The sequence below is a fragment of the Perognathus longimembris genome, chromosome 9 (genome assembly GCF_023159225.1).
Source record: "Perognathus longimembris pacificus isolate PPM17 chromosome 9, ASM2315922v1, whole genome shotgun sequence".
NCBI classification, from domain to species: domain Eukaryota; kingdom Metazoa; phylum Chordata; class Mammalia; order Rodentia; family Heteromyidae; genus Perognathus; species Perognathus longimembris.
This window is the reverse complement of record NC_063169.1, coordinates 53,541,424-53,569,160: the sequence shown is the minus strand read 5'-3', so window position 1 is coordinate 53,569,160 and position 27,737 is coordinate 53,541,424. Positions and strand designations below refer to the sequence as shown.

At 35.0% G+C, this 27,737-nt stretch overlaps 1 protein-coding gene across 6 annotated transcripts in view; it reads left to right on the top strand.

Moving 5' to 3' along the window:
• The window catches only part of Bclaf1 (BCL2 associated transcription factor 1), a 30,483-nt gene extending 7,708 nt beyond the window's left edge, over nucleotides 1–22,775 (top strand). For 2 of the 6 annotated variants that reach the window (XM_048354145.1, XM_048354144.1), the window contains 11 exons: nucleotides 1,629–1,742; nucleotides 2,777–3,682; nucleotides 4,722–5,387; nucleotides 5,523–5,692; nucleotides 7,792–7,897; nucleotides 9,219–9,303; nucleotides 11,768–11,943; nucleotides 13,037–13,217; nucleotides 14,105–14,251; nucleotides 20,288–20,500; nucleotides 20,620–22,775. In XM_048354145.1, the coding sequence (XP_048210102.1) occupies nucleotides 1,639–1,742; nucleotides 2,777–3,682; nucleotides 4,722–5,387; nucleotides 5,523–5,692; nucleotides 7,792–7,897; nucleotides 9,219–9,303; nucleotides 11,768–11,943; nucleotides 13,037–13,217; nucleotides 14,105–14,251; nucleotides 20,288–20,500; nucleotides 20,620–20,625 (2,760 nt within the window). In that variant the 5' untranslated portion in view covers nucleotides 1,629–1,638 and the 3' untranslated portion in view covers nucleotides 20,626–22,775. Of the gene's footprint in view, nucleotides 1–1,628; nucleotides 1,743–2,776; nucleotides 3,683–4,721; nucleotides 5,388–5,522; nucleotides 5,693–7,791; nucleotides 7,898–9,218; nucleotides 9,304–11,767; nucleotides 11,944–12,077; nucleotides 12,241–13,036; nucleotides 13,218–14,104; nucleotides 14,252–20,287; nucleotides 20,501–20,619 lie in introns of those variants that run through there. The other 4 variants (XM_048354146.1, XM_048354148.1, XM_048354147.1 and 1 more) reach the window with 4 other exon arrangements.
• Nucleotides 22,776–27,737: the final 4,962 nt, after the last annotated feature.

Below are 27,737 nucleotides of genomic sequence, written 5' to 3'. Positions count from 1 at the left end.
CTCTTTTTTCCTTTCCTTTTTCCTCTCCCCTCCCTCCTTTCCTGCCTTCCTCCATTCCTTTCTTCCCTTCCTTTCCCTCCCCCCCTTCCCTTCTTTCCTGTACTGGGACTTGAATTCAGGGCCTGGGTGCTGTACTTGAGCTTTTGCTTAAGGTGAGCACTTTACCACTGGAGCCACAGCTGCATGTTTGGCTTTTTTGGTAATTTAGTGGACATGAGAGTCTCATGGACTTCTTTCCAACTTGTGCTGGCTTTAAACTGTGATCCTCAGATCTCAGCCTCCTGAGAAGCTAGAATTACAGTCCTGAGCCATCAGTGCCTGTTCTTTGCTTTATTTTTGAGGTAAGATTTTCTGTTTATGTCTAGGCTTCCCTGAACTAAGATTCTATTTATGTTTCCATGAAGCTGGCATATTCCACCATCCTGGCTTTTATTGGTTGAGATAGGGACTTGAGAGAACTTTCTGCTAGTCTGGTCTCTACCTGCAATACACCAAGGAGCTAGACTTAAATTTGTGAGCTACTTCACCCAGCAGTTTACTGTATATTTTACTTATTTATTTGCCAGTCCTGGGCTTCAACTCTGGGCCTGGGCACTTTCCCAGAGCTTCTTTTTGCTCATGGCTAGCACTCTACCACTTGAGCCACAGCACCACTTGCAGCTTTTTCAGGGCTTCATGCATGCTAGGCAAGTACTCTGTATATTTTAAAGTTATTTTTTGTGAAGAGAAATTTTGTCATCTTACTTAATGATACTTGTAACCAGTGGTGTCAAATCACAAACTTTAGATATATGTTTATTATAAAGTAATAAGTTGAAATCCACTTTTTCTTTGTTTATTTTTCAGTAGGTCTAGTATGCTTTTTATTTAATCCCTTTTGAATGTATTACAAGTTATAGGGATAGACATTGTCATGTAAGTTCTAGCTGTTCAGAGACTGACCTTTGTTGTATTTAGGAGACTATTCTAATGAGTACCATTTAAGACATTATTATATATGTGTATAATATATAATACAGGTTATATTACATATAATATGTATTAATATATAATTATGTATCATTACAAATATGTGTAAAATGAATGATTAGTCCCATTTCAAAGCAGTAAAGCACTATGACTTGTTTCAGTACATATATACACGGAATACAGTATATGGTGTATAATAATATAATTATATAGTTATAACAATATAATACGCATATATAATATATATATAATGAGTGGTTAGTCCCTTTTCAAAGTAGTGAAGCACTAGGATGACTTGAGTTTTTGTATTTTGTTTCAGCTTCCTATCTGTGATACTGTCATATAGTTTCCCCTGATTATATAGAAGGTAGTCATTTGTTTTGGGCATGGATTCTGCTTTAGTCAAATTGCCTCTTCTGGCTTCTGCAACCATTGCCCTTATAGACTGAGATATATACGAGTTTAATCCATAGAAATCTTTTGCTATGACATCAGTATACAACACCTGTCATGGGGGTAAAAACAAAATTTTAGTCAGGGATAGTGGACCAAATTGGACTAAATCTAGTTGTTATCTGTACATAAAGTAAATATTAAAGCAAAACTTCATGCATATTGTGATTGTTTAAAAAATCATTTTTATTCTTTCATTTGATTAGGAGAAACGAAATGGGTCGCTCCAATTCTAGATCACATTCTTCAAGATCAAAATCTAGATCACAGTCTAGTTCTCGATCAAGATCAAGATCACACTCTAGAAAGAAGAGATACAGGTGAATTTGATGGTGAATTTGATGTGCTTTGAATTTTTTTTGAATTTTTTAATTGATCATAACAGTTAATATTGAGTGCTATATACATCTAGAAGGCCAATTTTGTGACATCAATCTGTTGTCCTCATTTTAGAATTTAAAAGATTGATTATTTCCCCATCTACAATTTATTAGCAATGTTTGGATTTGTATCCAGTGAGCTTACTCCAGATCCGAAATCTTTATTTTGTATTATGCTAATATAGAATGGATTTCTTTGTATGTTCCATACCATTAAAAGATAGCAAAATGTAAGAATTGTTAGTGTTTTATAGTTTATATTGTTTTATAATTGACTCTTAACTATTTTGTTTTTTAATTAAAAACTATAACTATGGTTGTTTTTCTTCAAATAGTATGCAGACATAGCACAGAAAGTAGAAGCCACATGTTGAAAATAAAAAGAGTAACTGGCTAGCCACTAAAAAGTCAATACTAGTTTATGGTTTTTTCATATTCATTTTCTAGGCCTAGTTTTGCTGAATACCAGTGGTGTTTCACTATATATAGTATTGTGTAATCTTTTTTCTCCATTTATAATACATGATGTCATAAAATTTTTTTTCTACACTATCTCTTTTAACGGCTAACCTAGATGTAATTTGCTGATACATGCTATTGTTTGATAAATTGTCTTTTGTGCAGTTTTCTTTTTTCTTTTTTGGCCAGTCCTGGGCCTTGGACTCAGGGCCTGAGCACCATCCCTGGCTTCTTCCCGCTCAAGGCTAGCACTCTGCCACCTGAGCCACAGTGCCTCTTCTGGCCGTTTTCCATATATGTGGTGCTGGGGAATCGAACCCAGAGCTTCATGTGTAGGAGGCAAGCGCTCTTGCCACTAGGCCATATTCCCAGCCCTTTTGTGCAGTTTTCTGTGCATTCATTTCTTAGGCCTTAGTTCTCAGAAGTATATTTAGAAAAAAAACTTAAAACAGTAAACAAATGAGGCTTTAGAAAATGCTTTATTTTTCTCACATTGATATTTATTTCATTTCTAGTTCTAGGTCTCGTTCCAGGACATATTCAAGATCTCGTAGTAGAGATCGTATATATTCTAGAGATTATCGTCGAGATTACAGAAATAATAGAGGAATGAGACGACCTTATGGGTACAGAGGAAGGGGTAGAGGGTATTATCAAGGAGGAGGAGGTAGATATCATCGTGGTGGTTATAGACCTGTTTGGAATAGAAGGCACTCAAGGAGTCCTCGACGAGGCCGTTCGCGTTCCAGGAGTCCAAAAAGAAGATCTGTATCTTCTCAAAGATCTCGAAGCAGATCTCGTCGGTCATATAGGTCTTCTAGGTCTCCAAGATCATCATCATCTCGTTCTTCATCCCCATATAGCAAATCTCCTGTCTCTAAAAGACGAGGGTCTCAGGAAAAACAAACCAAAAAAGCTGAAGGGGAACCTCAAGAAGAGAGTCCGATGAAAAGTAAATCACAGGAGGAACCGAAGGATACATTTGAACATGATCCATCTGAATCTATTGATGAGTTTAACAAATCAGCCACATCTGGTGATATTTGGCCTGGTCTTTCAGCTTATGATAACAGTCCCAGGTCACCTCATAGTCCTTCACCTATTCCTACACCACCTAGTCAAAGTTCATCTTGCTCAGATGCTCCCATGCTTAGTACAGTCCACTCTGCTAAAAATACCCCTTCTCAGCATTCACATTCCATTCAGCATAGTCCTGAAAGATCTGGGTCTGGTTCTGTTGGAAATGGTTCCAGTCGATACAGTCCTTCCCAGAATAGTCCTATTCATCATATTCCTTCACGAAGAAGCCCTGCAAAGACAATCACACCACAGAATGCTCCAAGAGATGAGTCTAGGGGACGTTCTTCATTTTATCCTGATGGAGATCAGGAAACTGCAAAGACTGGAAAGTTCTTAAAAAGGTAATAAAGGAGGAGTTGAGATTATAGTAAAATTCCATCATAATATGTATTGAGTTGTTTTTACTCCTAGTTTATGGCAAGACTCCACAGTCTTACTCAGAAAATTTTGAAAGGTTCAGTGTTTCAATAACTCATGTCCCATTTAATTTTATCCATTTTTAGTCCAGAATTAACAGTTACAAAGAGATTGAATAACATAGAGCACAATCAATGATACATGTAAAAACCAAATACAGAACTTTCTTTGTGATATTATTGAAAGCTTTTCTTTCACTAGCATATGACCTACATAAATAGTATTTGTTACATTTACACATTGTGTTGTACTATAAATTGTCTACCTGTCAATATTTAATAAATTCTGTCTGGCTTTAGAAAGGATGATGGTAATACTAATAACATTTCTTGTTCACACTGTTTTCTTGTCATGTATTGTAGACAAGAGTTGCTAATAAGCATAATGAAAATTGGTTGCTAAAAAATGAGGAACTTAGAACAGGTAGCACTATGAAGCCTGGGACCTCCGTTTTTTAATTGGGTTTATATTTGGCTTTTATTAAATATTGCCAGGAATCATTTTCTATAACAATTTTTTATGAACCATTTTGTGATTCAGAGTAATAACATTGTTACCATTATGAGCTCTTGTTTATAGTGACAGTTAAGTGAAAATGTGACATTTTGAGTATAATTACAAGCAGAAATAATAGATTATGTGTATGGCCTACTCTGTGCCTCAGAAGTGAAATTTATCTTACAGGTTCTCTGTAGAATTTATTATTGCAGAATTAGGATTATGACTGATAAGAGATTCTTGAGGGTAGATTTACTTCTTAAACAGGAAGTATAATACATATTTGAAACCCAAGTTTTATGTGAATGTTATTAGTTTTAAGTAGGAATTTGAGAAAGGCACTTTTCAATACTGTGTTCTCTCATTACTAATACTCTGATGTTAGGACAATGCATTAAAATATATGCAAGTGATCTAGAATAAATGCAACTCAGAGTTACCATCCTCTTCTTTCTTTATTCACAGGTTCACAGATGAAGAGTCTAGAGTATTTCTGCTTGATAGGGGTAATACTAGGGATAAAGAAGCTCCAAAGGAGAAAGGATTAGAGAAAGGGAGGACAGAGGGAGAATGGGAAGATCAGGAAGTCCTAGATTACTTCAGTGATAAAGAGTCTGGAAAACAAAAGTTTAATGATTCAGAAGGGGATGACACAGAGGAAACAGAGGATTATAGACAGTTTAGGAAATCAGTCCTTGCAGATCAGGGTAAAAGTTTTGCTGCTGCATCTCACCGGAATACTGAGGAGGAAGGACCCAAGTACAAGTCCAAAGTTTCACTGAAAGGAAATAGAGAAAGTGATGGATTTAGAGAAGAAAAAAGTTATAAACTTAAAGAGACTGGATATGTAGTTGAAAGGCCTACCACTGCAAAAGATAAACACAAAGAAGATGACAAAAGTTCTGAAAGAATAACAGTAAAAAAAGAAACTCAGTCACCTGAGCAGGTAAAGTCTGAAAAGCTCAAAGACCTCTTTGATTACAGTCCCCCTCTACATAAAAATCTGGATGCTAGAGAAAAATCTACCTTCAGGGAGGAGAGTCCACTTAGGATCAAAATGATAGCCAGTGATTCTCATCGTCCTGAAGTCAAACTCAAAATGGCACCTGTTCCTCTTGATGATTCTAACAGGTAATTCCACATTGATGCCCTGTAAGTAATCTGTGGGTAGTTTGTATTGCAGCTACCTTATTTTCTGGACAGTTTTTGCATTAAAACCAATGGTGTATTTTGTTTGTGTGTGTGTTTGTTATTCATATGTTCCAGACCTGCCTCTTTGACTAAAGACAGGCTCCTTGCTAGTACACTTGTCCATTCTGTCAAGAAGGAGCAAGAATTCCGGTCCATCTTTGACCACATTAAGTTGCCTCAGGCCAGCAAAAGCACTTCAGAGTCTTTTATACAGCACATTGTGTCCTTGGTTCATCATGTTAAAGGTATGCATAGTATCTTTAGTACCATAAATTAAACATCTCTTGCAAATAAAAAACGTAATTAGATTTAACAATATGTCTCAAGGCTAGTGGATATGCATCAGTACTATTAAAATTTTGGAAAAAAATTCTGTGGCACAAGTATTGAAACTCCTGAAGATATTTTAAGAAAAACTGACCAAAATGCTAGAAAACGTATCATTTAAAATATAAACACTATATGCTGCTGAAAATCTTTTTTAAATGAACTGTAGAAATACTGAAACGATTGTCTTTATTATGCCTGTGTCTTGTCACAATGTACTGTTGGCATAGATTTATAACATAGACAATTTAAATTTTATAATAAAATTTAATTGAAGAAATCTGAAACCACATGAAACAGTATTACTTCCTCTTTTTGTTACTTAATTTGTTTATAATTGTTAATTTTTAAAAATGATAAGCCAGAGAATGTTTACTAGAACTTTTAAAGAGGTAAAATTTCAAGAAATCTATGAGCATGTTAGTGATTATACATGCAGTGCCTAATAGTACGTATTCCTTAAAGTTCCAAGAGATAAGTGTGTACACCAACTAAACTAATGATTTTATATATGCATCAATATGTTCTGGTTTTAAGTTTTTGAGTATGACTTTTTGGACAAGTAGGTTAAATTTTGTTTGATTTTTATGATTAATAGGTTCTAAGGACATGCTATGGGCTGTTGGTATTTAAAATTCTTTTTTTTTTTAAAGTGTGTCATGATAGTAACTCGTAGTTGAAACTTATCACTAGGGATTCCTTATGTCCTTGATGTTTCAAACAGTAGTTACTGAGTTTCTTTTTTGGCTGTAATTACTTAAAACATGGTATCAAAAGAATTTGCTATTTTGCTGCTTATAAGTTTGTGAACCAGTTTATGACCATATTACTGTGGTACCTTAAATATGAAACATTAACATTTTTTCTTTTTTTTTTTTTGCCTTTTTTTGCCCTGTCTTTACAATTTATTGAATTTTGAGATCAGATTTTGATAATTTTTTTTCCTTTTTCATTTTCCTTTTTTTTTTACTTTTAAAAAAGAACTGTAGTTATGTTTCATAATTGGTGTTGTGCAACCGGTCTGAACAGCTCTTTCTTTATATAGAGCTGAAAATGCCCAGTGATGTTTTCTTTTTCATTGTAACTAGGTCCTGGAATATGTTTTGAAATGGCAAAAATCCATGTTTCAAAGTAAAATAGCTGTTGAAAGATACAGGCAAAGTTGAATCTTCTGTCTTCCTGGCAAAAATGGCATAAAAACTGAGTTGCTAGCTCAAATTCCTGGGTTTCATGGAATTATTGAGGCACTACCCTTGTAGTGGCCATTTCAAGTTTTAATGATTGGTTATGAGACATGTGCTGGATATTGGGCGGTAAGTTGACACAGATGTACATTGACCTGTAAAGCAGATAGCTTGCTTCATAACATTTCATGTATACGTCTTACTATTTTACATTTACAGCATATCTTGAAATGGTTAAAAACTAATCATCATTGATATATTACTAATTTAAAAATTGTTTAAAGAAAGACAAAGGAAGGATATGAGATGTCAGGTTTGCCAAGATGCCAGATTTTTGGAGTGATTAGTGAATGTAAATTGACTTAAACTTTTTCCAGTTGAATGGCAGTGTTCAGTTTTCACTTTTTATAAAAAGCCATGTCTGTTGATCTTAATTTAGTTCTTAAAATAATTTTATTAGTTTACTCAAACTCTTTGTGCTTTTTTATTTTCTATAAATGATTACATGAAGTAGGTTCATTGATTCATGAATAAGCAAGGTATGAGAACATCACACTGTAACTTTTTTGTTTGAAGTAGTATGTTAAAGTGGATCTGTATTCTTGATTTAATTTACTGATTACTCTTGGATTATGAATAATATTGACAGGGAACTGTGAGGATCTTTACTAATGAAGTTAAAAAGGAAAGTAAGAGGTTTTGGCACGTTTGATTCTTTTCTGCTAGGTTCCTTGAGAGTATTTTTCTTTTCACCTGCTACGTGCCCTTCTGTCACAAATGATGTGTTGTTTTAAAAGTTGCCTAATCCATCAGTGTTTCTCCTAAATCAACAGAGCAATACTTCAAATCACCTGCAATGACCCTGAACGAGCGGTTTACTTCATATCAGAAAGCCACTGAAGAGCACAGTGCTCGGCAGAAGAGCCCTGAGATACACAGGTACATGTGGTATTGAATTTGTATTTAAAAATGATTTGAAAGGAAGGCACTTATTTAGAAGATTATGCAGGAAGGAACATTCCAGCTTTTTTGGGGGTTGAATAAATGTATTTCCAAGTCTTGACATCTTCATTTTTTTTGCCAGTTAACATTTATATGCTAACAATTATTATGCAATGTTGGATTTAAATAGTTACCAGGTTTTCTTGTGAGGGAAGGACAGAAGTGTTTTGGGGAGTGGATGCTTTAAAAGTAATGCTTGAATTTATTCATAGTAAGTTTATTAAACTAGTTGGCGAGAGGTAAAGCAGCATGAATTTGAAGTCAGGTGATTGTTCTATAGTGAGACCAAGTTATTTAATCTCTGAACATCAGTTTTTCATCTACAGAAGAATGTCCTCTTAGTTGGGTGATTGTCATTAAGTGATGCTGGTTTTGAAGTAACGCATGCAGTGTTTACTACTTAATTGAGGAGGCTTTGTTTTGGTAGTGACTGCTAAGGATGCACTTGGAAATTTTAGTTGATATTAGCTTTAAAATGAAAGGCACAGAATAAAACTAAAGATCACTAAGTGTGTAAAAATACAGGACTCGTAAAAACTACCAGTCATGTTTGTTTATTGGGAATATTGGGATAAAATTTCATGACGATTAATACTGAATGGTAACATTGAAAAAAATACCGGTCAACTTTTTGTGGTAGAAATGTTGTTTTGAAAGTAATGCAGGCTCTTGGAAGGTATCATTGGAGGGCAGTGTGCTAATAGCTAGGATGGTGATTGAAGATGTCTGTGGTGCATTTGTGAAAGTAGAAATAAAACAGTGAAGTCTGTTGAAATTGTTTTAAATAGGGATTTGAGAGGAGGAAGAGTGATTCAGGGAGAGGGTCAGTATTGATCCAGATACCTTGTTTATATGTGTGAGAATGAAACAACTCCCTCCTTTTATGTACAACTTCATGTATGTGCTAATAAAAAAATAAACTAACCAGACATAGGTGGCCTGTAATCCTAGCTACCCAAGAAACCTGAAATCTGAGGATCACAGTTCGAAGGTAACCTGGCATGTGATTCCTATCTCCAAGTAAACACCAAAAAGTTGGAAGTGGAGGTGTGGCTTAAATGCTAGCCTTGAACAAAAAATTTCACTAACAGCACTCATGTCAAGCCTTAAGACTGGCATAAAAGTGAAGTAATTAATAGACTTAATACAGTAATTTAGAGAAATAATTACTAGCTTTCTCATAACAGTTGGAAGTGATGTATATACTTTTGAGGCAGAAAATTGTTATGACTACAAATATACTTTATTTTACATTAAGGAGAATTGACATCTCTCCAAGTGCCCTGAGGAAGCATACCCGTTTAGCAGGGGAAGAAAGAGTTTTTAAAGAAGAAAATCAGAAGGTATGTTTTTTAATACCTTCTCTTATGAAGTTGAAATACTTTTAACTGTAAATGCATCATATTTATGGTTGTGTACATAGTGTTGTTAGGAGAAACTAAGGTGACATTAAAGTATCTTAAACCAAGAATAATTTCTAAAAATGCTAATAAAATGAAACTATTAGACCTAAGAAAAGGTTAAGAATCAGTGGGTAGACATAGAGTATAAAAGCAGTTTATATGCTAAATTATGTTTCTGTAATGTTTTAAGGTAAGAGGAGTATCTTAAAATTTGTGCATACAATAATATGGTTATCAAGTCATCCACTTGTTTTTAGGATTTTTTTTTTTTTTTTTTGGCCAGTCCTGGGCCTTGGACTCAGGGCCTGAGCACTGTCCCTGGCTTCTTCCCGCTCAAGGCTAGCACTCTGCCACCTGAGCCACAGCGCCGCTTCTGGCCGTTTTCTGTATATGTGGTGCTGGAGAATCGAACCTAGGGCCTCGTGTATCCGAGGCAGGCACTCTTGCCAGTAGGCTATATCCCCAGCCCTGTTTTTAGGATTTTTAATGTGGATTAAGAAGTGTGCACTATGAGAACTGATGGATGGGTGAGCCTTTATAACAAAAACTCAATATTTGAGTACTGGTCTATCTAAGGAATGGCTTTAAATTTGAGAAAGACGCCTCTACAAGATTAAGCACTGGGATGGTTTGGGTGGGATGCATAAGGGCCTTAGTGAGAAGAGTTCAATGGCTAATAATTCATTTTTACTAAGTAGACTAGCTCATGGAAGGGACCATAAAATGTCAAGTAGTAAAAATGTACAGAGAAGTTAGAAAGGGATCCCATACCTGTTTTGAAATGATAGGCATTACTTCCAAAAGATCACTATCTCCAGTTATGGCCATCAGTATTTAACTGTATTTGGAAAACAATTACTTTATCAACCATGATTCTTGAGATTAAAAAAAAGTACAATTACATCTGCTGCAGAGTTGGAGTAATTTAGCTATTTTAAAATATTAGCACTTTTACAGAAGCTGTTCTTGATAATAGTGTACACATTTTTCAGTGGTGTGTGTCATTAACTTACTGGATGTGAAATGTAGAGCTTACAAGGAAAGTAGTTTCTTTGTATATAGGACATTGATTTTGGAAAAGCAGACATTGAAATGTGTGTATGCTTTTTTTTTCCCCTTTTAACTTCAATATCTTGGATTCAGTATTGTGTAATTCCATTTTCCCCACAATCTGTTCTATCCTTGTGCTCTGACAGTATTTTCTCTTTTCATTACTCAGACCTGATTTCGATGTAGAAGAGAGAGTAGTGCTAACTGATAGATGGACAAGTGGATATGACATTGGTTTTTGCTTTTCATCTTTTTAAGTGAATAATAAACATGTATTATATAATTTGCAGTTCGCACAGTAGTTTACTTACATTACCTTGTTGTTCTGTGGACTAGGTCACACCTAGATGAATAGGAAGTTGGTTTGCTTTGCTTAGATTTTTTCCCCCCTTGTTTCCCTAGGAGGAAATAGGTGAGTAGTTCTTACAACTTGATATATCTTCAAGTTGTGTATATATGTGTATCTATATATACACTCTGAGTATTATGATTGCTTATGAAGATTAAAGCTGAACTTTCCTGGATAAATACGTTTAATTGTTGAATACTAGCAAGGATATCCACATTGCTTAGCATCTTACTGATGTATAATTTCTCTTCATTCCTAGATGCTTCTTTTCATCTTCCTAATTTATATAGTATTTGAAAAAGCAATGGAACAAGAAGGAGGTGAACTGTGACCCAGTTAAACTAATGTCCGTTGCAATACCTGAATTGAGAAAGGGCAGTATATGGCCCAAGATACTGAGTACAGGATTGCGAATAATCTTTTCGATTTGTTTTGAACCTTGTTCAAACTCAATTAGTTTCATTAATTATATTTTTCTTGCATGTTATGGAAATTAGACATCTTATTTTTGAAGTGTTTTTTTATTGGGTTTGTCAACTGATTTGGGAAAAGCTTGATGATAATTGGTGTAGTTAATGAGAACCATTACTTTAGGATACTTTTACCCCTATAAGCAGAGGGCTTCATCATAGCAAACTGTATCATTGTTAAACTACTTTAAACAAGCCATTTGGAAGGATGAGGATATATACTGAGTGGAAAAATGTTTGCTTTGCATTTACCAAAGTTTATTATGAATTGCTTTATTGAATAAATCCTATGAAGTGGGATATAGTTTTTAGTTACTTTTTAGAACCACTGTTCTTTACACAAATGTTTAGTAAAAACAATAGGTACATTTTTAAGAAAAGCTGAGGATGATAGTACATTTATATGATCCATTCTTTTTTTACACTAAGAATGCCAATTTAGAACCTGATATAATCTAGCTACATATATACATAAATTTATATATACAGATATTCCATTTCTTCCTGAAATCTATATTTTACATGTTTTTTATAGGGAGATAAAAAATTAAGGTGTGATTCTGCTGATCTTCGGCATGACATTGACCGCCGCAGAAAAGAAAGAAGTAAAGAACGGGGGGATTCCAAGGGCTCCAGGGAATCCAGTGGATCAAGAAAGCACGAAAAAACTTCAAAAGATTACAAGGAATACAAATCTTACAAAGATGACAGGTAATTGTTAAAATTGTCTGTGTTAGGTCTTAGCTTCTAATTAGCCTTTAAATAATTGTCAGCTTAATTGCTTTCAATTTTGACTGTGTAATCGAATGTTTAAATTTAAACAATTAAAATTATTTGTTTTACAGCAAAAATGTATTTGTCTTTTACACGGCTTATGGTGGATGAGGACAAAAACTTTGGAATAGCAAGCTAACACTGAAAAAAAAAATGACAAATTAATGTGTCCTATTATCCAGGCTACATCAGGAGGTTGGACTTCAATGCAGTGCATTTCTAGAAACAGTTTGTGTAAGAACTTTGGTTCGTTATGCTTGATTCCGCACTTTTTCAACTCATAACACCCAGAGTACAAAAATTTTAAACTGATTTCTAGTGGTTTAACATGGGAGAAATTGGGGGGGGAGGAAGGACTAGAAATAGTGATGTGTATTAGTTTTTCAGAATAATGTTTCCATGGATACTGTTAGCAGTGGTAAGAGTTACCCCAGGTATGACCTTTTCGGGTGTTGCATTATTAGAATCATGTAAATTTTATCATTATAGAGTTGAATAATAGGAATACAAAGTATTATAGATAATTGTTTTTCTTGCTGTTCATTAGGTACATGGTGAATTTTACTCGTGTTTTTAAACTTATGACTGGTATTTGTAATATCATATGATTTTATTTCTATACTGGTGTTACGGCCCAAACCATACAAACTGTTCTCACTCAGGGTGTACAAACTGCAGTTATTTTGAAACTTGGCCTTTAGAATATTCTTTTTCCCACTCTTCTTTTTCCTTTACCTAAAGATTTTATAAATTAACTTAAAATATTGAAGAACTGACCCTTATTCTTGAAGTATACAAACTATTTACTAGTTTCTAACTGGCAGGCTATACTATGTTATTAGTGATGTAAAACAAAACATTGAAGGAGAATGGATGTAGACTGTGTCAAAGTTTTAACACCCAAATTATTTTACTTATGTAATATTTTTAATAGGGGATAGTTTTTGACTTAAAATATTCCTCTTATTGTAATACCAACAGAATTCCTGATTGTTTATAAAGAGGGTCCCATTTTCCCTTTGTTTTACAGTAAACATAAAAGTAGAGAACAAGATCATTCTCGATCATCATCATCTTCAGCATCACCTTCATCTCCCAGTTCTAGAGAAGAAAAGGAGAGTAAGAAGGAAAGAGAAGAAGACTTTAAAACTCATCATGAACTGAAAGAGTACTCAGGCTTTGCAGGAGTAAGCAGACCACGAGGAACCTTTGTAAGTAATGAAAGTTACCTTTGATGATTTGTTTTTACCTTAGAATAGTATACATGGGAAATCAAACAGATGATCTAGAGATTGTTTACTTTTAATCTTAGAATTAGTCTTGGAAAATGAAATGGCATTTCAAGTATTCTCTTTAATAATAAATGCCACTTTGAGAACTTGAAGTCTGTACAATACAAACTTAGATACTTTATAAGTAAAAGAGAGTTATGTTTGAGCTTTATTTCCACAGTATATACAGGTCAAAAGGCTGTTTAGAAAAGCCAAATATACTGCTGTGTTCATCGCTATATTACAGTTACTTCATTTTTGCCTATTCCCTTCAAATCCTTGATTATTCGTGTATTACAGAAAATCATGTAACTTTCCCTTATATTCTACATTTTCTCTGTGTAAAGTTGCTACAGTGAATGTCCTCAAAAGTAGTTTATCTTCTTTTTAATTTCTAGATTCAGTTTTCTATCTTAAGATGTATCCAGTTGGGTATTAGTAGTGTTCATTAATTAGGTCATTTGGGAAAGAGCTTTCACATGGTGAAAGAAGTGGTTGAACACTTTGGGCTTCTAGTTTGTGTAATTCAGAAGTAATTAGATAACTATTTTGGCTAGAAAAGGGGGAATTTTTATTTAAAAATACTGGTTTGGGCAGCCTTCTAACACCTAGTTTGTTTTCTTAACCTACTCAGTTTTGAGTATCAGACTTTTTTTTTGCCTATGGTATAAATCGGCCACTTTTCAATCTCATTGGCTGGGAGGTTCAGATATTTAGGTAGGAAATTAGTACATTTTTTGTTGTTTGTTACTGCAATAAATTTAGAGTTTGCATGTAACTAAATACCTTTGACTGCATTACTAAACAATTTTGTTAATGTTAATCAGTTTCGAATTAGAGGCAGAGGAAGAGCCAGAGGAGTTTTTGCTGGGACAAATACTGGTCCAAACAACTCAAATACTACTTTTCAAAAGAGGCCGAAGGAAGAGGAATGGGATCCAGAATATACCCCAAAGAGCAAGAAGTACTTCTTGGTGGGTGTTAGAAATCTGTGTTTATTTGGTTTGCATTAATTTTTAGAACATACATTTGAGTACAGATATTCACAAGGAGACTTCACCATAACTTGTGAAACCATTAAAAAAATCAGTATTCAAAGTTGAAAATGTGGGTCCCTTACTTCCGTTTATATTTTCATTGAAATCACAAGTAGACTAGGGATTAGGGTAAACTAAAAGTATATACCTCATTTGAAAGCAACATTCAGAGAAGAACATAATTTGTAGTTGACCTTAACATACTTCTTATCTGTCTATAGGACGGAGATAGTTGTTAACATGTACTTTCTCTCATCATAGCTATTTCTTTAAATGAAAGGCAGGAAAAGATTTAGAGTCTTAGGAATTACTTAATATTTATTGGAATAAAAGGGAAATGCTATCACTGGATACACTGATTTTAATCTTTTTTTGACAGAATGCTTTTGCCTCTGAAGTAGATTTTGAAGGATAGAGATCATGGTTTCTTTGAGATCTCCAGATTATAATTTTCTGCAGTTTGTCTTGCATTGTGAGGAAGACAAGTGTTAAAAGTATCATAGTATTTGTCTTTGTCCTAGCTCTTCAGTGAAGGCATATTTCTGAGGCTAGTTTTGAGATGTAAGTTGTTGGAGGAAGAAAGGAAGGAATGGTAAGGTTTTAGAGAATGCTTTCTTAATTTGACTTTTCATGATTAAAACTGAATTATTGACAGACTTGCTTTATTGGAGTGTAAAACTATGTGAATCTCCAGAAAATTGACAATACTTAAAATTTACTTTTGCTTGTCTCTTTTACTGTTCTAATAGCCAAGAGATTGAAAGAGTTACCTTTTCTGTGTGTATGATGCATAATACTTGCTTTTTCTGCTGAGAAACTCAGAGTATGTTGTTTGAGTTGACATTGCAGAAATAAAAAGGATACGTTCAAAAGGTCTATTTTTTGTTTTCAGATTTTATTTATAAACATTACATTTTTTTTGTATGCCATTATTGGGAGTTGAACTTAGTGCCAGGGTGTTCTTCCTCAGATTTTCGCTCTTCCACTTCTGGATTTTTTTGGAGGGAGGAGAGAGAGAGGTGATTGTAGGGCTTGAACTCTGGGCCTGAGTGCTGTCTCTGAGCTTTTCAGCACAAGGCTAGCGCTCTACCACTTGAGCCACAGCTCCATTTCAGGTTTTCTGGTGGTTAATTGGAGGTAAAGAGTCTCCTGGACTTTCCTGCCCTGGCTGGCTTTGAACTGCAGTCCCCAGATCTCAGTCTTCCTGAGTAACTAGGATTATAGGTGCCTGGCACTTCTGCATTTTTATTAGAGGAAAAATTGGAAATAGAGTCTTACAGACTTTACAGGCTAAATTGGATTAGGACATTGATCCTTAGATTTTAGCCTCTTAAGTTGCCAGATGTGAGTTGATTGCTGGTGTTTGGTGACATACTTAATTTTCTTTTTATTTTATTTTTTGGTGCCCATTCTGGGCTTGAATTTAGGGCCTTGGTGCTGACTCTGAGCTTGTTTCTTAAAGGCTTGTGCTCATTACTTGAGCCAAGTTCCACTTCAGCTTTTTGGGAAGTTAATTTCAGATAGAGTGTCATTGACTTTCCTGACAGGGTTGGCTGCCAACTGCGATCCTCAGAGCTTAGCTTCCTGAGCAGCTAGGGTTACAGGTGTGAGACACCAGCGCCCTAAAATATTTTTTGAAAATGATATTTTATAGTTTGAATTAAGGGCCTTGTGCTTGTTAGGCTGGTGCTGTACCACTAGAGCTACTCTTCTGGCTCCTCCTCTTTAATTATCTGTAAAGAGTTGTTCAAAGGGCTTTCAGTTGAACATGCAATTTACTTGTTGGATGAATGCATCTTGTTTAGTGTTACCTGTCTGTCATTCTCCATTGATTATTTCTGAGATAAGGTCTTACTTTATGCCCAGGCAGGCCTGGACTGTGACCCTTAATTTGTGTTTTCTTATATTGCCTATACGACTGGCATATATGTCATTGTACCCAGCTATTGTGCTTTCCTGGCTGTAAATTTATATTGTAAGTTTTGGAAAAAGGATAATGATTAGGATAGTTACAAGATTTGAGAGTTACTGAGTGTTTGAAGTAAGGTAATACATTTTAGAAAATATGAGAAAACATTTATAGGAACTATGTAACTATAGTTGGATGTTGTTAGTGAGAGGAAGGAATATAAGATGAAATTCTAGAGGACAGATAACTACATTTAGAAGGGAATTTTATTCTGTTATTAATATGAAGTGGCTGAGGAAAACCAAGTAGAGATATATCCAATAATGCAGATCAGAAGCATTATTTTATAAGTTGCCATTACAGGTATGATAAGATCTTGTACTTAGAAGAGAAGGGATTGAAAGATGTGGGACTGGAGTAATGATTTTAAAAAAGTCAGACAAGGCTGGGAATATGGTCTAGTGGTCTCCTATACATGAAGCCCTGGGTTTGATTCCTAAGCACCACATATATAGAAAAAGGCCGGAAGTGGTGCTGTGGCTCAAGTGGCAGAATGCTAGCCTTGTGCAAAAAGAAGCCAGGGACAGTGCCCAGGCCCTGAGTCCAAGACCCAGGACTGGGGGGAAAAAAAAGCCAGACAAGTGGGCGAAATATGAAAAGCCAAATAGTAAGAGAAAGTGAATAGTGAGCTAGTAGATCGTAATTATTATGAAAACCTACCTGCTATTAATCATTCAGATTCTGCTCTAATAAGATTTTTAGAATAATGGAGACATGCTCATTTTATTTAGGTTGGCTTGTAGGTAGGCAGTTTTATTGATAATGCCAGTGTGTTAAAAATTCAGCTTATCTGTAAAATTAATCCTTTTATATATTGCTATTCTGAACTATCCTTTGAAAGTTTGGTCTTTGTATAAAGAGTATCTACGTGTATCACATATTGTACTGAGTAAAATAACAAGTAAGAGAAATTTTTCTTTGTAAATAATTCCCATAGTTATTTTTTTCTTAACATCTAATGAAATGGCAACTTTGGATTTTACATAGATAATTTGAATTTAAAATATTTTGCATCCTATGTAAAGATAGTATGACTTGTTTAGAAAGTTAGTATTGAGAGTGAAACTAAACCAAAATGGTTTGCAAGTCAGAAAAACGTGAGATTTAAACTTATATATCCCTTAGGTTCTTTTAGTATAACTTACCATCATAAAAATGATGCTCCAATCAATGAAATATTAATATTATATAGTATAGTAGGAGTTTAAATGTTTCACTTGTACTAACGCATCATATAATGTTCCTAAAGAAACTTTACAGAAAAAAGAAATAGGCATTGCGTAGTTTGACCATTTTGTGGTTATAATTTGCACACATACATTGATCTCCAGAGCCAGATTTGTGAAAGTAATGTATAACTACAGTAGCATTTGGTTGTATTGTATTCTGAAAACCTCTCATGTTAAAAATTTGAACTTAAGAAAGGGTACGGTAATATTGTCAATAGTATGTGAGTTCCAGGAACGATACTATTAGGTAGAACAACCTTGATGGGGTGAGTATGAAGAGTTGATTGAAGTAATAATAATAAGCAGGACAGTACTGAAGTAGACAAGTTCCCAGTTTTGAGTTGATGTCATCTTCAGAGGATGAATAACTCAAGTCCCTTAAAAGTTGATAAGTTGATTATTTTATGTAACAAAGATAAGAGGATCTTCATTCTAATGTAGACTTCTTTTTATAACGTATTTCTTACCTGTTCATAAATATACAACTGCTGGTTCTTTGCTATCTGTGAAATAATTTTTAATTTTGAGATAGAAATCTTAGTAAATTTTGAGATAGAAGTCTTGGATATAAGAATGTGAGCATTAAGAGTATGGTCAGCATAAAAAATTTAAATAGCTACCTATTAGGATTCCATGAGATCCCCAGCTTTCGTGTTTTTCTTTTTAGCTGTTACTTAAAAAAATTCATTGTCAAGGTGCTGTATAGAGGGGTTACAGTTACATAAGTAAGGTAGTTAGTACATTTCTTGTCATACTTGTTACCCCCTCCTTCATTTTTCTCCCACCTTTCCTCTCCCCAACCTCCCCCCATCCCCCAGCTGTTACTTTTTTTTAACCTAAAGATTCAAATAGTAATGCATCTAAAAATAAATTGCTAGTTTAACTCTGGCATCTAGTTTTGCCACTGCCTTTCCTTTTTCTGCTAACTCTATGCTGCCTGATAATATTAATCACTTATGGACACCAGTATATCTGGGAAATGGATTCTGTGCTTAATGTGCTTTAAGTTTTTTATCTATAAAAGAGGGATACTAACAGTTTTTTACATAAATGTTCAGAGGATTAGGTAAGTAAATACATGTAAAGTTATGTAGACTAATGGCATACCCATAGAAAGAACTTCAGAAATCATTGTCATCTTCCATTCAATGCTAGGCCAGGTACCTTTTCTGATACATTTTGTTCTATCTATCAAGGTGATTTCCCATTATTAATGTGAGGAGATAAAATTCTCAAAGAAGTTGTGTATATACAGTTGTGGTTTCTGTATGATTTTAAACCATACTGTTACTTCCAAACTTACATGCTTCTTCTCCCCAAGAGGAATTTTGTTGGCTATTAATGCTATAAGGGAACATGAAATAACATAATTGAGTAGGCAATGTTTTTGAGTGGCATACTGTTTTATAAAGTGTATTTTGAAATCAATGTTTTCCTGACATACTTAAATTTGTACCTTTGGTAATTCCAGAAATCATCATACAGTCATACATACATCTTTCATTACCTTGCAAAAGATTAGCAGTTAGAAGTCTTTTCATCCTGTAGTCTGTTAATTTCTTATATTATCCCAGTATTTGTCATCTAAGAGTGTAATCTGCATTAACTGGATATACACAAAGGCATGTTCTATGTTTTGACAAAGGTTCTCATAACTACAATTTTTAAAAGTTTTAATAACTCTTGGGTAATTGATTAGTATCAGTATCCCACAGGATATGCAGCATTGTTTACATTATGGTTATTTTCTTGGAAACAATCATAATTTCATTAAGTCATTTTTTTCCTTAATAAACCATTTTGTGGGTGACAAAATAAGCGTTAATATGCTAAGGTGTAGGCAACAGTTTATTAGGTTGCATATGTGATAATTTTTTACTCTTCTACAAAGTCAAGTACTTTTCCATTTTGTAGATTGTTTTATGAATAATTTGTAAGTTAGAGAATAAGTATATGACAAACTAAGGTTCAAATATAATAGCTTTAGTACAGAAGAACATAGCTAAGGCATATTACACTAGTAACTATGCCATTGTGAATTTATATTGACAGATTGTAATTTCATGAAGAAATTTTAAAATCTGTTTTTGTACATATGACATTTTCTTGCCACATATTTAGTGAAAGTTACAGTATTACAATGGTACTTGTGTGGCTTTTTTTTTTTTTTGGCCAGTCCTGGGCCTTGGACTCAGGGCCTGAGCACTGTCCCTGGCTTCTTCCCGCTCAAGGCTCGCACTCTGCCACTTGAGCCACAGCGCCACTTCTGGCCGTTTTCTGTATATGTGGTGCTGGGGAATCGAACCTAGGGCCTCGTGTATCCGAGGCAGGCACTCTTGCCACTAGGCTATATCCCCAGCCCCTTGTGTGGCTTTTTGATACATCCTTATGACAGCTATTTTTGTGGGGATACATTGTTTTATCTCACTGTAATGGTGTATAATAGCAAGTAGAGTTATTATACTAATGGAATATAATGAGTAGACTTAGTATGGGAACCAGAATAGTCAGAATATTGAAAATTAATATAATAATTTAGCATTTGAGATTTCCCAAATAGTTGTCTTGGTGCTTTGGTTATTAAATAGTAAGATGTAATTGTTCTTTGACAACAGAACTTTTTTGTGGAAACAAATCAGTTACATTGTTTCTGTTTTACTATGCTTTAGAACATTACTAATCTCCAGAGGACTAATTATATGATTTATGATGGAAGAACCAATCATCTTTACAAGAAAGATTCATTGATTTTTCTTTTTTTTAACCTTTCTGTAGCATGATGATAGAGATGATGGTGTGGATTATTGGGCCAAAAGAGGAAGAGGTCGTGGTACTTTTCAGCGTGGCAGAGGGCGCTTTAATTTCAAAAAATCAGGTAGTAGTCCAAAATGGACTCATGACAAATACCAAGGGGATGGGATTGTTGAAGATGAAGAAGAGACCATGGAAAATAATGAAGAAAAGAAGGACAGACGCAAAGAAGAAAAGGTAAAACTGTACTCCTTGCTTTTCTGACATTGTTTGGCATGTGTTCAGGGTGAACATATGATTATTACAGTTTACTTCTATTTTTCACATCTTTATTAATCTTTATGCTTCTCTTTTAGGAATAGTGATTCTGAAGTAAGATTGCAACAGAGAGCAGAACTTGCACCCACCGTTTTTTTTAACCTGATTTTTGTTTTCATATAAGAATGTAAGCATTTTACTTAAATTTTACTGTTTGCAAGTAGTCTAGAAATTTGTTTTAAAATCTTCAAATACCTTGAAGAAACAGTAGACTGTATGTTTAAAATCGTACTGAAATAAAGTAGAAAATTGTTACGTACCATATTTGTAACTATCAACTTTTAAAAAGAACTTTTACTGTTTTTGTTACATGCATTGTAATTCTGCTTTGTCTATATGATATGGTCAAGTACAGCTCTGTGAAAGTTCTGATTCTCTCCTCCCTGTTTGTTACTGTTTTATTCTGAAGTAAACGTTAGCTCTACACATAAATCCTTAAAGAGAAAATGTCTATAGTGATCACACTAATAATTTTAACTCCATATCCTTAATTTGAACACTACATTGTAGGGATGACTGGTGTTTGAAACATACCACAGTTGTTACTTTGGTCAAACCAGCTTAACATTTCTGCAGATAAATAAAGAAAAAGAAGCTTTGCCAATAGCTAAAAAACCCTTTCTATTAAGTTAGAATAACGGTTTGAGAAAATATTTTTAACAAGCAGTGGCCTACAAAACCCTTTTTAGGAGTCTTTCCTATTTGAGTTCAAAATTGAGTATTCTCTTTAGATTTTTTGATAGCTTGAGTCATGGTCTTAAGTATCAGCTATTTGAGAGGGAAACTGGTTTGTAGTGACATTGGAAACAAAAATCCTCATCCCACAGGACCATGTTAATATTCAAAGAACAAAACCTGTACTTCTGGTGTGGTGTGGATGGGATTTATCCTGCAGAATAATTTGATGCAGTACATGATTTTACAGCTTAAATATTTGAGTTTTTCAACAGCTGAAGCTTAGTTTGTAGTGTAATCACAAGATGTGGCAGACATATTTTAAGTAACATGTTCTAATGTCACCAATAAAAGATTTTGTCAGGAAACTTGTAGCATTGTAGTATTGATCTAACTTGATCCCCTCCCCATTTCAGTTATAATTTGTAAAATGGCCTTTATGTTTTCTATTCTTCAGGTAGCTAATCTTAAATGTTAATTTTTTTATCTAAAGGAGTAAAAATAGTAAACTTGAGTGTTGTCTTTTTTTATTTTAATATGTAAGGGAAGTCAGATTCATTGAATTCGGCTGGATTACTTGTATATTTTTGCATTTAAAAATGCTCACTTAATGTAGGCTTTTAAAAAGCTCTTTAAGTGTATGGCTCTTTAATCTTCAGTTTTGGTGATTTTGCAGTGTGTCTTAATGACAGCTAGGGATTTTTAGCTAGGAGGTATTAGAAACAAAACAACGATACCAAAGTTAGCATATGCTTTCTTTGGCTTAAGATCCTTAATATTGTATGACTTTTTCCAATTGCTTCTGAAATTTGTGAATCAGAATAAGTGAATATCCACGAAAGCCAATTATGTGTTGCATTATTCTGGTCTTAACTAATTTTGCATTCAGAATGATACTAATATTAAAACAGCATGGGTTTGGCTCCTCACACAATTTTCATGACCATTCTGTTTGCAGGAATACAGATAAAAGTTATTAATTGGCTAGACACTGAATCTATGCATGTTTATAAGTGTGCAGGTTTTGCTTTTCTATTTAAGACAGTGGGGAGGGGGAGTGGAATTTGCTGAGAAACTACTTATCGGAAATTGGCAAGCTTTATAAATACAGTGCTATAACCTTTGGTTACTTTCATTGTCTTCAAGTTGAGAAGAGTATCCTCCCAGACATTGTAGAGTAAGGTGAAAATGAGAATTCTGCCATTATGGTATAACACCATTATGGTTAAGTTTTTCAGAGCTAAACATATAAAGAAGTAGTGTGTGTTATTTTTTTAAGCCACAATTTTAATTCTACACTGTGACGTTTTAAAGCTGAGTTGGTTCCTTTGGTAAAGTTAACTAGATTACAAGTGCCAGAAAATAACTCGGATAGCTGCATTAACATACTTTCTTTTGCCTAGAGCAAAGAAATAAAAATGAACCAAAGGATTTTTCCAGAAAAAATAAGAAAGATGTTTAAGAAGGCCATGTCTCAATTCTTAGGTGTGTATGCTTTTCAACATCCTAGGAATTTTAATAACAAAACAAAATGTTTTCCCCAGTCGCAGTCCACTTCAAGGAATTACTGTTGTTCCCTTTTTGTCACAGTTGAAATCATTGTTGGGAATTATAATTTGAGAAAAAAACATTACCCAATAAGGATGAATGTAGATGGCTAAACGATTTATACTCAATGTGATGTATAACAGGGATCCTTGTAAATTGTCATATGCCAATAAAATGTCATAAGTGGTAACAGCTGCTGTTTTGTTTACCTAATTTTAAATAATTACATATTCTACCTTATTGATTTCTATTGCTTATTTCTGGAGTAGACTATTAACTCATCTATATAAGTTATGTAGGTAAATTGAGTTACTCAACTCTCAACTTCAACTCTCAATTTCTCAACACTCTTACTATTTGCTCTTACTTCCCCCTGGGAAAGTGAGAAATTATTAAATCATAAGTGAATCATTACTAAAAAAAAACCAGGCATTTCAGACTTGTAGTTTATTTCTGTCCCTGTGTTAATACAGGACCTTCCTTTAAATCTCAACCAAAGGACAGTTTAGTAAGATAACTATGCAGTTCTTATCACATGACAAATTATTTTGAAACAAAATGTGCCTCCCTTTCAACTTGAAACATTTTCACAGACCTTGGTGTGCTAAGACATTGATAATTTTTTAACTTTAGCCTTTTTTTTTTTTTTGGCTAGTCCTGGCCTTGGACTCAGGGCCTGAGCACTGTCCCTGGCTTCTTTTTGCTCAAGGCTAGCACTCTCCCACTTGAGCCATAGTGCCACTTCTGGCTGTTTTCTATATATGTGGTGCTGAGGAATTGAACCCAGGGCTTCCTTTATACGAGGCAAGCACTCTTGTCACTAGGCCATATTCCCAGTCTCTAAGTTAACCTTTTTAATTTTATATCATAAATACTTATATGGTTGAAAGTTACTGCAGAATGTCCCTTGCACTTCCACCCAGTTGTGAATTGATTGTTGGTTAAGTGAAGTAAGTACATTTCCAGTCCTGTAAGTATCACATTCTAAACACCTCCTTTCCTTTCAGTGCTATTGATCTACTCTCTGTGTCTCTAGTGTTGGTTCAAGAAAGTTCGATATGTACAGAGAATCAGACTTGATGTAATTGGGTTTGGCTTTTCTCAGTCCACACAATTCATCTGTTTGGTGTGTTTTTCAGAGTCCATTCCATTTTACTGCTGAGTAGTGTTGAACTTGTGAACCCACAGTGGTCTGCTCTGCCATTCACTTCTGAAGAATTACCTTGTTTGCAGTTTTGTGATTATTGCAATGTTGCATCTATGCACACATGAAGTTTTTAATTGCGGTGAAATTTACATAAAATAAATTTACCCATTTTAAAACAATGCATTAGCATTTAGTACATTCATAATGTGCCACTTACAGCTCTGAAATACTTTCAGCATCTCAGACCTGTTTTTATTAAGCAGTGGTTTCTTATTTCTCCTTCTGTAGCTCCTGACAGCTCCTGTAGCTGTATAGGTACTGTACCTCTACAGCTTTCTGATTAGTCCATGTAAGTGGAAGCATACAACAATTTTTTTCCCTTCTGGTGCCAGTCTTGGGGCTCGAACTCAAGGCCTTGTATTCCTTGCTTGGCTTTTTTGTTCTACCACATGAGCCATGCCTCCAGTTCTGGCTTTTTGCTGGCTAATTGGAGATAGAGTCTCATGGGCTTTTCTACCAAGGTTAGCTTTGAACTGTGATCCTCAGGTCTTAGCTTCCTTGGTAGCTAGGATTATAGGCCTGTAGTGAGCCACTAGTGCCTAGCTGGCTCAGTATATTTTTCTGATCCATTTCCCTACATATAAAGTAATTTCATTTTGTCTGATGGCTGCATAAAATTCTGTTGTATATATAATACTCCTTTTTTGATGTATTATGGGACACTTGGTTATTACAAACTGTGCTGTGATGGACATGGATGTGCAGGTGCTTTCCTTATCATTTCTTTTTTTTTTTTTTTTTGCCAGTCCTGGGGCTTTGACTCTGGGCCTGAGCACTGTCCCTGGCTTCTTTTTGCTCAAGGCTAGCACTCTGCCACTTGAGCCACAGCGCCACTTCTGGCCATTTTCCGTATATGTGGTGCTGGGAAATCGAACCCAGGGCCTCATGTATATGAGGCAGGCACTCTTGCCACTAGGCCATATCCCCAGCCCTATCTTTTTCTTTTTGATGCTGGTTCTGGGACTTGAACTCAGCCTCGGTGCTATCCCCTATCTTTCTGCTTAAAGCTAGTGCTCTATCACTTGGACCATACCTCCATGTCTGGCCTTTTTTTTTTTTTTTGGAAGTTATTTGGAGATAAAGAATCATAGATTTCCTTGCCAAGACTGGCTTCAAAAGTGTGAGAGCCTCAAATCTCAGCCTCCAGAGTAGCTAAGATTACAGGAGTGAGCCACTGGTGTTGAACTTCTTTTTATCTTTATAGTATTTAAGATAAATGCTCAAACCTAGTGTTGTATATAAGGTAACCATGTTTAGTTTTTTTGAGGAATCTGTACTTTTTTCCTTAGTGGTACACTAGCTTATACACCAGTATATTACTATGCCTTTTCCCTGCATCTTCACCAGCATTTTTTGGGGGAAAGCATTCATTTTATCCTTTATATTTCCACTTCTGGAAGGCTTATCAAGCACAATCAATGTCATCTTAAAAGTTAAAAAATGCTTCAATGGTGTCTGGTTGCCTAAACAGCTGTTTGCATTCTTGCCTTGTCCCTTACCCCTAGTCAAAAAAAAAAAAAATTACCAATTCTTTTTGTCCTAGTGTAATTGAATTTTAGCACATTGTTTTCAGGCGAGCACTTAATCTTACTTAAGTCTCATTCCTTATTCCCATAATGAAAATGTTCTGAGCAAGAGTGAAGATTTCTGAGAACCAGGAAAATTGGATTGTAGTAAATTGTCTGTTTGGCATATTCAAAGCCAGGAATCCAGAAATTTGAGGTATAAAATAGTGTCATGTGAGTAGTTGGAATAGGTTATTTGTCCAGTACTTCAAAGCAGATTTCTAGTACTTAAGGGGGTTTTCCAGAGTAAAAGTAGTTCAATTCAAAACAAATGCAAGCTAGGATAAACATTCCATAATCTTCATTTTAATATGCAGAACTGGAAGCAGATTAAAAAACAGGTACCTAAACATTTACCAAGTAGGTGTTATTTTAAAACAGTTAACCTGCCAGGCACTGGTGGCTCATGCCTGTAATCCTATTGAGGCTGAGATCTTAAGAATCTGGTTCAAAGTCAGTTTTGCCAGGAAAGTCTGTGAGACTTAACCACCAGAAAACTGGCTCTGTGGCTCAAAGTGATAAGAGTGCTAGCCTTGAGTACAAAGGCTCAGGGACAGTGCCCAGGCCCTTAGTTCAAGCCCCATGACCGACAGAAATAACCCACAAAAATCCAGATAACCTGTGATAGCAAGTTTTCTGCAGAAATAACCTCAGAGTGGATAGCTTGTTAGGAATACCTTAATGCTGAAACATTTTCCCTGAAAAGTTTGGATGATGTAAATCAAGATTAAGCATTGTTTCATTCCCAGGTGGTTGCTTTATTGTTACCAACTAAAATGTGTTTTATTGTTTTTTTTTCTTCTCCTTTTTGTAACAGGAGGAAAATGTGTGTGTACCTGGGTTTAGAATTTACCATGTAGCCCAAGCTGGCCTCAAAATGGCAATCCTCTTGTCAGCTTTCTGAGTGCTGGGATTAAAGGTGTGTGCCGCCATACCCAGCCAACAACTGAAATTTTTAGTGATTATAAGGAAACACTCCTAACACAAAATAGAAAAATGTACTGTCACAATTTTTAAGGTTTTATGTTAACTATTTGGGTGATAATTTGCCATCCACTACTTGTAAGACAAAATGAGCTATTTGGGTTTTTATGAAGAATTTTAAATGTGTTATTTAGATCAGAGCAATATCACAAATCAGAAACTGGAGGATTGACATATAGCTGGATGGTCTGAAGGTCCAGCTGGAAAAACAAAACTCTGAGTTCAAGGTTTTGACCAACTCTTCATAGTGAACAAAATATTCCTGGATCTCTTGTCAGAAAATAGATTATAGAATCAGTTATTTATCCTCTAAAAATAATAGACTGGAAAAGCAACAGTTAACCTATGCTTTGGGGGAAGTTTTGTCTAGAATGTGTGAGGTCTTGGGTTCAAACCCCCAGCATTGTGGAAAACAATCCACTGGTCTTGATTCAAACACTAAGCATCCTTTAAGGGTTCAGATAAGTCAGATTTTTTTGGGGGGGGGGGCCAGTCCTGGGGCTTGGACTCAGGGCCTGAGCACTGTCCCTGGCTTCTTGCTCAAGGCTAGCACTCTACCACTTGAGCCACAGCGCCACTTCTGGCCATTTTCTGTATATGTGGAGCTGGGGAATCGAACCCAGGGCCTCATGTATACGAGGCAAGCACTCTTGCCACTAGGCCATATCCCCAGCCCCCAGAATTTTTTAACTTGGGTGTTTTTATACATCACAAGTAGAAATTTTTTGTAATAGTGTATTTGGGTAATGTGTCAACTCTGCTTTATATAACAATTTGCTTTACAGTCTTGAAAGAAGCAAAGTTTTTTCATTTAGCTTAGTACATTTTGATATTAAGCTTTATTTAAATTTATTTATTTATTTAGCCACTGTCAGGGTTTTAACTAAGGCCTCATGGTTGGCTCTAGCTTGGCTGGCACTTAACCATTTGAGCTACACCTCCAGGTGTGTTGTTGCTGGTTGTTCTGGAGTTGGAATTTTGGGGACTTTTTCTTTCTTGGCTAGCTTCAAACATTTCTTGGATTTGAGTTTGAGTTTTCTGGTCAGACGTGCATTCTAATTTATATTATCCTTTATGACACTTGTAGTTACCCTTTAAGAGTATCACAGTATAGCAATTCAAGTTTCCCTTACTATTTGGCACTGTGGCTTGAGGTCCCAGGCTAATGGGCTTTGAA